Raw genomic sequence first — 9,957 nt, 5'->3', positions numbered from 1 at the left:
AGCTCTTTCAATGCTTACAACAGCCCAGCCAGATGTTATCTCATCTTACGGGTGAATAAATTTAAGACCTCTGGCTGGACACTAGAGGCTGGCGAAAGACATGACCTTTGATCAGAATCTCATGGAGGAGTGGGGTCCCTGACCATTGTCTCTTCCAGAGAACCTTAAAACTGAGACCCCAGGAGACCCTCTCGGATACTCTGCAGGAGTCAGAGTCACAATATTAGCAAGCACATCGCAGCCCTGCGAACTCTTTCTGGCTCAACTCTCCACACAAGAAATCAAGCCCCAGTCAAAATACAACAACAGATTAGGCTTATCACCCTCTCCCCCGGCCCCAAAATTCTCAGGGGAAATCCCCAAGAGTCAAGTAGGGAGGTCACTGCAGCGACTTCAGAGTGCAGAGATCGCGGGGAACTAGTTAGAGGACGCTCCAGCCCACCTGGGCGTCTCTGATTGGCCGCCAGCTCAGCTTGGAACGCTGGGGTGCATAGCGTCATATCCGCCGGGCCCGCCATCTTGTTCCCAGGGGCAGTTGGCGGAAGAGATCGAGCTCCCTGGCCGCCGGCTCGCCTTCTGCGTGGAGTTCTCGCGGTCTGCGTTTCGTTGTCTGCTCTCGGCCCGGGGTGCTTTTGTCGGCGTCCCGCTTACCCTCCCTTACCCAGCTGGGGCACAGTGAGGCGGCCCCTTCTCCCGACGACGTTCCATGGAGTAGGGTCCCGGACCGTTGTCCCGAAGAGCGAGATCGAGCTTGGCCCCCTCCCCCCCCTCCTTCCCTCCCTCATTCCTTCCTTCCTTCCGCCGCAACATGGCTAACAACAGCCCCGCGCTGACGGGCAACTCGCAGCCGCAGCACCAGGCAGCCGCTGCCGCGGCTCAGCAACAGCAGCAGTGCGGCGGCGGCGGCGCCACCAAGCCGGCGGTCTCGGGCAAGCAGGGCAATGTGCTCCCGCTGTGGGGCAACGAGAAGACCATGAACCTCAACCCCATGATCCTAACCAACATCCTGTCGTCGCCTTACTTCAAAGTACAGCTCTACGAGCTCAAGACCTACCACGAGGTGGTGGACGAGATCTACTTTAAGGTACGAAGCGTGTAGGCCTTGGGCTTGGGGGTAAGTTCAAAAGAGGGGGTTTGGAAGGAAATCGGGCGGTGGCGGCCCCTGAAATCTGAAGATTTGTGGGTGGGGGAAGGTGGTTCGGCGAGGTGGGAGCTGCGGCCTGTAGTCTTGTTTGGGAGGGGTCGGACTGGGGCCGCCCTCTCGTTTCCATTTTAGATTTTTAGGGCCGGGAGAGCCCGCCACTATTGATCTCTCTCCTCCCCCAACCTCCTGCCCACCCTTGGGGGTAGTTGGGCAGGAGGGGTGGGGGAGAGGAAGAAAGAGTAACAGAAACCTTTCCAGTTTACAGCTTTAAAATTATTCCTTTTGACGTGGATCTACTGAGCGCCAACTTGTTGGTGCTTCTCCCGCTCACCCCTGGCCAGGGCGTGTAATGACTTCAGTGTTGGCCTCGTGTTGTTGGTACTCACTATCCGATCCAGACAGGGAAATGGTCAGTGCGTGTGTGTCGGGTCGGGTAGGGGGGATGAGGGTGGAGAGGTGCCATTTCTAGAGGTGTACAGAAGGCCTGGAAATTTTCCCAGCAGGAAGTCAGGAGTAAGAGGTCTCAGCCACCTGTGCGTTGGGCTTATTTAGAATTATCTGGGCCCTGGGCTTCTGCGGCAGGGTCGGTGCTGGCTTGGCTGTGCTGGGGAGCTCACCTGGCGCCTCCTCACTGCACTCTTGTCTCAGTTCTTGTTTCGTTAGCAGGATTGACTCAGTCTTGCAGCGAGGCTCGGAGCAGCCCAGGGTCGCAGGTAGAGGTATGCACTATTAATCATGCTCAATCGCCATAAATGCATTTCCCTGGTTAAATGAACGGCTAATTAGATTTTTTTTTTTTTTTTTTTTTGGCCATTGCTTTTGGTCTTTTCGCCAATTAGGTAGGCTTTTTCCACTTCCCTGCAAATTATGTAGTATAAAAAAATCTTCCAGGCCTCCGAAGGTTAATTTCTATTTTAAAGAATATTAATAATAGCCTTAGTGGTCTTTAAATATTTAATCTGGAGTATCTAATATACAATCCATTTCTGTCTATATTGATTTTTAAAAACTTGACAGATCACACAAAGTGTTTTCTGTCGTTGGAACGTATTAGTGTAGAGATGTTAACAAAAGGACATTCTCTTTTGTTTTGCCCACCTTTTCCTCCCAGTTAAGTAATTAGGTTATTGAAGGATTTTGAGAGATTAGTTGCTTTTTATAGAAAACATCTTGAGGAATACAGTTCAACTTTGGGTCAATAAAGTATACAAAGAAATTTGGAATCCTCTTACTAGAGTCTATAGTAGGTCTGATTGTAATTCTATGAATTAGTTTTTTTAGTTTTTAAAAGGTAAGACCTTTTCAACATGAATTCAGTGTGGTGAATAACATTTAATCCTTAGCTTTATTTATGCAGTAAACTTTAAACAGTTGAAAATTGGTTCCTGCTCTTTTTGCGGCAGGTTCTGTTTTCTAACATAGGCAAAATGTTAATGTAATAGAGAAAAGACTCGGTTTTAAGTTTCAAATGTGTTTTGAAACAAGATTCTACCAGGAATTGTTTTTAAATTCCGTTAAAACACTAAAGACCCAGCTTTTTATTAATATTATCAAGACATTCAGATTAAATACTCACTGAAATATGTAGGTTTGCAACTTTGTATTGCATCCAGCCCTGACTTTGGCTAGCCGTTAAGGAATGGAAACATCTTTTACATAAGCAATCTGTGGGGAGGAAAGGAAACGTTAAAGCACTGCAAAATAGTGTAGTGCTTAAACTTAAATGCATGCTTTTCTATCTAAAGCCATTGTTCAGGACTACAAAATGTTACCACTTGTGGGTGGAAATAGAGTGTTAGAAATACCTAGTGAAAAAAAATGGGATTTTTTTGTTTAAAAAAAAAAAAACCAAGATGGGTCTTCCCAAAAGACCTTGGATTCTTTTTAGAGCTAATATTCTTTTGTTGTTGTTGTTGTTGTTGCTATTTTTAGATAAGGAATGGTTTTTATAAGATGTTCCACTTAGCAAATATGATACTGTGTATGCCAGTGATAAATGCCAGTGACTAGTCACACTCAGTTTTTGACAGAGTTTATACTCTGGGGAATAATTGGATTGGTTCACATATAATAAGGCTGAAGCTTAAGTATAACAATGATCTCTGTAAGTGTGGCCTTTGTAATTTTATCTTTAATCAGGAATAAACCTGATCGTGGTGGACAAAACGTACAAATAAAAAGTTCCATAATTTTGCATCACAAGTAACTCATTACTGTTTTAGCAATTTTTTCAAGTAATTTTCCTTAATTTTATAATGTAGATTTTAAATTACGGTAAAATTGAACTATTGAAGATACTTTGAAGTTTTTCAAATTAATGCTTAAACTTCATTAATACTTTTTGCTTTAAATTGGAGACTTAAATCCATTTTTCAAGGAAAATATTTTAAAAGCAACTCATAAGGTACAAAGTTAAAATATTATCAAATAGTTTTTGCAACCAAGTGAGACTATAGAAATTTTCTGACTCCCAGATATAGATACCAGCTCTTTATAAAGCTAGTTTAGTGGGAGTTCTCTTCTGCAAAGCTATTAAGGTGTAGCTTTATGGGTGGTGTTTAAATGTCTAAGCAGTTTTTCCAAAAATGATTTACACATTTGATATCAGTAAACATAATATATACTTAATGACAAAATAATTTTGGAAGAGCTGCTCTGTTATGGACTTGGGTTTACTTTTATCAAGCTTTTAAATGAATTTAAAGTATGAATGTTTGTTGTGTTCCTCTTTTCTATTTTCAGGTCACACACGTTGAACCATGGGAGAAAGGAAGCAGGAAAACAGCAGGCCAGACAGGGATGTGCGGAGGGGTAAGTAGAAGTACGTGCATTTTTCAGTTTTTCTGTGTCTGATAACTACGTTTATATTTAGAAAACTAGAGACCTGTCTGTCAATTATACATTTAACTGACAGTTTTTTAAATCTGAATTCAAGTGTTCAGTGAAATAGGTTTAGAAAAGTGTAACTTTTTAATGCTTCTTTCTTAGTTCTGGATTATGGCTTGTTATTAATACCTAACAGGATTAATCAATTGGTATTAAGGGTCTGTTAATTATTTTACTACTTTTTCTTAACTCTTTCCCCTAAAGGTTCGAGGTGTTGGAACAGGAGGAATTGTTTCTACAGCATTTTGCCTGTTATACAAATTATTTACCCTCAAGTTAACCCGTAAGCAAGTGATGGGTCTTATAACACACACAGACTCTCCATATATTAGAGCACTTGGATTTATGTATATAAGGTGAGCATGCATTTATGTATATTTCCAGTAAATACCTCATTTTAATTTACATATGTTTAATAATAGTTTTTTGTAATTCTAGATATACACAGCCCCCTACAGATCTATGGGACTGGTTTGAATCCTTCCTTGATGATGAAGAGGTATGTCAAAAAGGGTAATAATTTATTTTCCTCTGATTACGTTCATTTTTTATTATCTTTTATTTATTGGTGGTTTAATGTCTTCAAGAATTTCCTGTAGTTAAATTTATTTCAGTCAGATACTTTTGGAATTAATGTCCTTTTCCTGAGACCTGATGGCTCTTGTGTATTTTAGGGTAAATTTCTGGAGTTTTATTTTCTTGTTTTTTAATTGTTTAAATGTATTTGGTAACTATTGGAAAATTTTCTCTTCTTAATTATGTTCTGTGTATTGTATTAATCCTAAATTGTATAGTTGATAGTGACTTTTCAAGACGGGTCATGCTCAAGACTGAGGTGATAAAAGACATGCACATAGAATACTAACTGCAGCTTTTTTTTTCTTCTATAAGATTTCAGTTCTTCACCCTCTAACTTCTTCCAAGTATCAGTATTTCCACTTGCATAGAAGTGCAGAATTGAAGAGCTGGGTGTTACATAAATAGGCTAAGTGTTTGGATGACTTGTTCAAGGTGACAGAATTTTAATTCCAGCTTTCTGACTCCTAGTACACTACATAAATATTTTAAAAAAATTTTTAATTGGAATTTGAGTTTCCCTAATCTGAAATATTAAGTCAGATTTAAATCATATATGTATGTGTGTACTACGAGAGAATAATAAAAAATAAATCATGTATGCATTAACTGGGCATGGTGGCTCACCCTTGTAATCCCAACACTTTGAGAGTTCAAGACCAGCCTGAGCAATATAGTGAGACCTCATCTCTACAAAAAAAAAAAGTTTAAAAATTAGCTGAGCCTACAGGCATACATCTTAGTCCCAACTACTTGGGAGGCTGGGGTGGGAGGATCACTTGAGCCCAGGAGGCAGAATTTGCAGTGAGCCTAGATTGTTGCCACTGCACTGCAGCCTGGGCAACAGAGTAAGACCCTTTCTCAAAACAAAACAATATCATATATGCATTAATTTACTTACATAGGTGAAGTCCAACATCTCAAAGTATACTCAATAATGAAATAATGAGCTGTATTATCCATATGTCTGCCCACTCTGCTACTTTGTGTTTTAAGGTTCATAAAGCAGACTTTGAGTGCTATGTGTCAGTAGTCTATTTACAGAGTTCATCCAAAGAATTTATTGAATTAAAGGGTGGTTCTAATGGAAATGTATTTTGTCATTACTTGCACACCTAAAAAAAATCTCACTCATTTAGACACAGAATTTTTATTTTTCTCTACCTTTTTTTTTTTTTTTTGGCCTGTTAACTGAGTTAACTCAGAAGAAGTAAAATGTGTTTTAAATCACAATCTTTAAGGTCTGTTTATCTTTAAATGGGTTTTTCAGACTGACTGAAGCACTTCTGTTTTTAAAAAAGCATGTTCCTCTTCATAATTGGTGTTGTATTGGTTTTGTTTCTAGATGCCTCTATTTTATGTTTTTTATTGTGTTTACAAACCTGAGGTCCTCTGTTTAAGCTAACTTATTGTTTTCTTCCTTAGATATCTGCAGCGATTATATTTGGAAATACTGTATATCTGAACACTTAAATGTGTGTGAGTGCAAGCAGTTTTACCTTTAGCTCTTGTTTTCCTGTTTAGATAACAAATCTCACTTTCCTTGTGTGCTTGCACTATAGGTTTGGGACTGACAATAGCTGACTAACATGTCCTGAGCTGTGAGAGGGCATAGCAAGAAGGCCTTCATGCGGTAATGACCCTTTTCAGAGACAATGGTCATCATGGATTATGCGTTTCCAATTATTTGTTCATTTATTTATTTTCTACATGACTAAATTAGAAACCTCACTGCTTCATGGCAGTTGGTTTGCTATTGCTTCCAGTTTTATTAGGGCTTCATTTTATATTAGAGCTGTTAAAAGATAACCTTTAGACAGGAATTATCTAAAGTAGATCATATGTAGCTAGGTTATGGTGCTAGGTGTATGATGTGTGCAAATATGTCCACAGAAATAAATACATAGTAGGTATGTGGAATGTAAATTTAAGTCAATCGTTCCACATAGTTTAGAAATGTAAGGGGCTTTTTCATATTGTTAACTGAGTGAGATCAATTCCCTTTATGCCCATGCGGCTGCAGGATTTGTTCTCACCTGCATGCACACACTAAGCCCAAATATTTCTGTTCATTCATTGCCAGATTAGGATATGAAAATAAAATTTTTCTGTTAGAATTTTTTTGTATTGAGAATCCAAAGATGGTAATATTTTTATAGTATTCATGTGTGTATAGAAACACATTTTTGACGGCTAGGGCATCTTTTGTGTTTCTGTAGGACCTAGATGTAAAGGCTGGTGGAGGCTGTGTAATGACCATTGGAGAAATGCTACGATCTTTTCTCACAAAACTGGAGTGGTTTTCTACCTTGTTTCCAAGAATTCCAGTTCCAGTTCAAAAGAATATTGATCAACAGATCAAAACCCGACCTAGAAAAATTAAGAAAGAAGGGAAGGAAGGCGTTGAGGAAATAGACAGACATGTTGAACGCAGACGTTCAAGGTAATGTCACTCTTGAATTATGCTTATTTTTATGTATGTTTTATGCAAAGTTAATGGTTCTAAGAAATAGCAAGTTCTTAGGAATTTGTTCTTACTGTTTATTTTATTAGTTTGTCACTTTTACCCCCCAAAAGTTATTTTCTTCCTTTCAGGACTTTTTCTGTAAAATTATGCATCTATAAATGAGAACAATCAAATTTTTTGCTTTAATGATTTCTTGACATGGACTTAAGCTTGAGGACCTGAATAAATAATGCCATTGAAAGTTTTATTATGAAAAAGTTTTACATGCTTTATTCATTGAAATTTTTTTTCTCTCTGTCTTCCTTAGGTCTCCAAGGAGATCTCTGAGTCCACGGAGGTCCCCAAGAAGATCAAGAAGTAGAAGTCATCATCGAGAGGGCCATGGGTCTTCTAGTTTTGACAGAGAATTAGAAAGAGAGAAAGAACGCCAGCGACTAGAGCGTGAAGCCAAAGAAAGGGAGAAAGAACGTCGAAGATCCCGAAGTATTGATCGGGGGTTAGAACGCAGGCACAGCAGAAGTAGGGAAAGGCATAGAAGTCGCAGTCGGAGTCGTGATAGGAAAGGGGATAGAAGGGACAGGGATCGGGAAAGAGAGAAAGAAAATGAGAGAGGTAGAAGACGAGATCGTGACTATGATAAGGAAAGAGGAAACGACCGAGAAAAAGAGAGAGAGCGATCAAGAGAGAGGTCCAAGGAACAGAGAAGTAGGGGAGAGGTAGAAGAGAAGAAACATAAAGAAGACAAAGATGATAGGCGGCACAGAGATGACAAAAAAGATTCCAAGAAAGAGAAAAAACACAGTAGAAGCAGAAGCAGAGAAAGGAAACACAGAAGTAGGAGTCGAAGTAGAAATGCAGGGAAACGAAGTAGAAGTAGAAGCAAAGAGAAATCAAGTAAACATAAAAATGAAAGTAAAGAAAAATCAAATAAACGAAGTAGAAGTGGCAGTCAAGGAAGAACTGACAGTCTTGAAAAATCAAAAAAATGGGAACATAGCCCCAGCAAAGAAAAATCTAGAAAGCGTAGTGGAAGCAAAGAACGTTCCCACAAACGAGATCACAGTGATAGTAAGGACCAGTCAGACAAACATGATCATCGAAGGAGCCAAAGTATAGAACGAGAGAGCCAAGAAAAACAACATAAAAACAAAGAGGAGACTGTGTGAAAATATTTTGTAAAAGTGGATCACATTGAATCCTATAAATGATTAAATCTGCTTTTTTCCCCCAAGTTGAGGTTGTGCAGTAGTTCGCACTCCTCAAGCTCTCCCTGTAGGCTGCATTTTCATTTCCTCTTTTGTGTAGGGAAGTGCCTTTGTAATTCCATTTATTGCATTGATGTTTTCACTCAGTTGTTAAGTTTGATACATGATGCGCAGATTGTTCTTGCATTTTTATTGTTTTTGAAATGTACAGTCTGTACATACGTCCTGAAATGTTTTAATTCCTTTGGCATGGTTGCCATGTTGGTCAAATTTGTATAAGGCAATAAACTGCCACTAATCTATTTTTGTTTCGTAGGTGTGGGATTATGGTTTGTGTACTGAAGTTAGCATGGCTGTGCTTTTCGTAATAGAATGCTAAAGACTTTGAGAATGGATCTTGGATGTCTGTTATAGGAGAAATATGTGCTGTCAATATACATGAAGGCAGCATTGTAGGATTAACATTCTTGTCCACTGTATATTATCTTGGAAGGCTCTTGTTAATATGTTACACTTAATATTCTCCACAGTTACCCTTAGAGAGAATTTATGAGAAGTTAGTTTCTGATGCAGAGGTTTTTAGGCTGTGATTTCATGAAAAGTCCTTTTAGCATTCTACCTCAAAGGGACACTTAGTATGCCTAAAATTTATTCACTTAGTTTTCCTTTTTTATTTGAAAAAATACATGACATGTAATCTTTTTTCTTGAATTCTTTCTCAGATTTTGAAGTACTATATTAAAGAAAAAAATTAATGTCTAAAGCCTAGCATTCTTGCAGAACCCTGTACTAACATGTAATTGGGAGAGGGTGGGGCAAATGAGTAGAGAAACAGATTCAGGCCTCAAGCTTCCAAAGCATTTTTATAAATGGAAAATCCTTAAATTATGAAACAGCTTGATATAGTATCCTTTTTTTAAAATTCCCAACTTTTTTTATTGATAATGGAGATTACTGTTGGAGTTTTTAAAGTTAGTCTAGAACAGAGAAGTATTAAAAGTAATGCTATGCTGCATTATTTAAGACTATCAGCAAATTATTTGATAGATTGTTCTTATGACTTGTATCCTGATTACAGAGAACCATCATGAGTGTGGAATAAATACTGGATTAAATCCTTTATCCTGGGTCTTGGCTTTTCCCCAATTTGTTGACTTTTTTTAAAACATATTTTTAGTGTGGAAATTGAAACTCCAGTAGAGTCACACTTTTTGTACAGCGATGTCTTAGTGGCCAGATGACAAGTGAATTTTAAAGAAATGCATAGACTGGGATTGGGTATGTGATAATAATCCTTATTCTTGATCATGGCAGTTCCCTTTGTCATGGTTGTTACATGTGTCATTTGATTAATTTGTTCCATGTCAAAGATGTTTTTTGAGATACCTTTCACTTGGACAATATGTTAACATTTTTTTTTTTAATTTGGACATGAAGGAAATTAAGATAACTGACCCAATTCTTTTTAGAAAGGAAAATAGAGGCCCAAAGTAATGTCGTCAGTGCTAGAGCTAAAACTGAGTATTCTGACAGTGTAGTGATCCCGCCACACATTGATGTTTGTTTTATCTCACTGGTTATACTGGCTAACTAATGGGCACTCAGAAGCCACTTTGCAGAGGTGTTAAATGGAGCAAATGAGTACACTTCGCAGAATTCATCTAAAAAGGATATGCTTT

General features: G+C 38.5%; 1 protein-coding gene across 2 annotated transcripts; it reads left to right on the top strand.

Moving 5' to 3' along the window:
- The first annotated feature begins 524 nt into the window (after window positions 1-524).
- Window positions 525-9,398, top strand: PRPF38B (pre-mRNA processing factor 38B). 2 transcript variants are annotated; one of them, XM_012468020.3, is made up of 6 exons: window positions 525-1,084; window positions 3,887-3,955; window positions 4,235-4,386; window positions 4,469-4,529; window positions 6,826-7,049; window positions 7,381-9,398. In XM_012468020.3, the coding sequence occupies exons 1-6, from the start codon at window positions 809-811 to the stop codon at window positions 8,237-8,239; spliced, it is 1,641 nt and encodes a 546-aa protein (XP_012323443.1). In that variant the 5' UTR covers window positions 525-808; the 3' UTR covers window positions 8,240-9,398. The 2 variants fall into 2 exon arrangements, with proteins under 2 accessions (XP_012323443.1, XP_012323444.1); XM_012468021.3 differs by lacking the exon at window positions 525-1,084 and adding an exon at window positions 1,348-1,553.
- The last annotated feature ends 559 nt before the right edge of the window (window positions 9,399-9,957 follow it).

This window comes from Aotus nancymaae, unplaced genomic scaffold (genome assembly GCF_030222135.1).
Source record: "Aotus nancymaae isolate 86718 unplaced genomic scaffold, 86718_ANA_hifiasm-v0.15.2.pri h1tg000007l, whole genome shotgun sequence".
NCBI classification, from domain to species: domain Eukaryota; kingdom Metazoa; phylum Chordata; class Mammalia; order Primates; family Aotidae; genus Aotus; species Aotus nancymaae.
The sequence above is the reverse complement of the archived record's forward strand: the minus strand, read 5'-3'. Positions and strand labels throughout refer to the sequence as shown.

Coding starts and splice junctions, on each gene's coding strand:
- PRPF38B (XM_012468020.3), top strand. CDS start 809: ATGGCTAACAACAGCCCCGCGCTGACGGGCAACTCGCAGCCGCAGCAC. Junction 4,387..4,468: donor CTTGGATTTATGTATATAAG/GTGAGCATGCAT, acceptor TTGTAATTCTAG/ATATACACAGCCCCCTACAG. Junction 4,530..6,825: donor CCTTCCTTGATGATGAAGAG/GTATGTCAAAAA, acceptor GTGTTTCTGTAG/GACCTAGATGTAAAGGCTGG.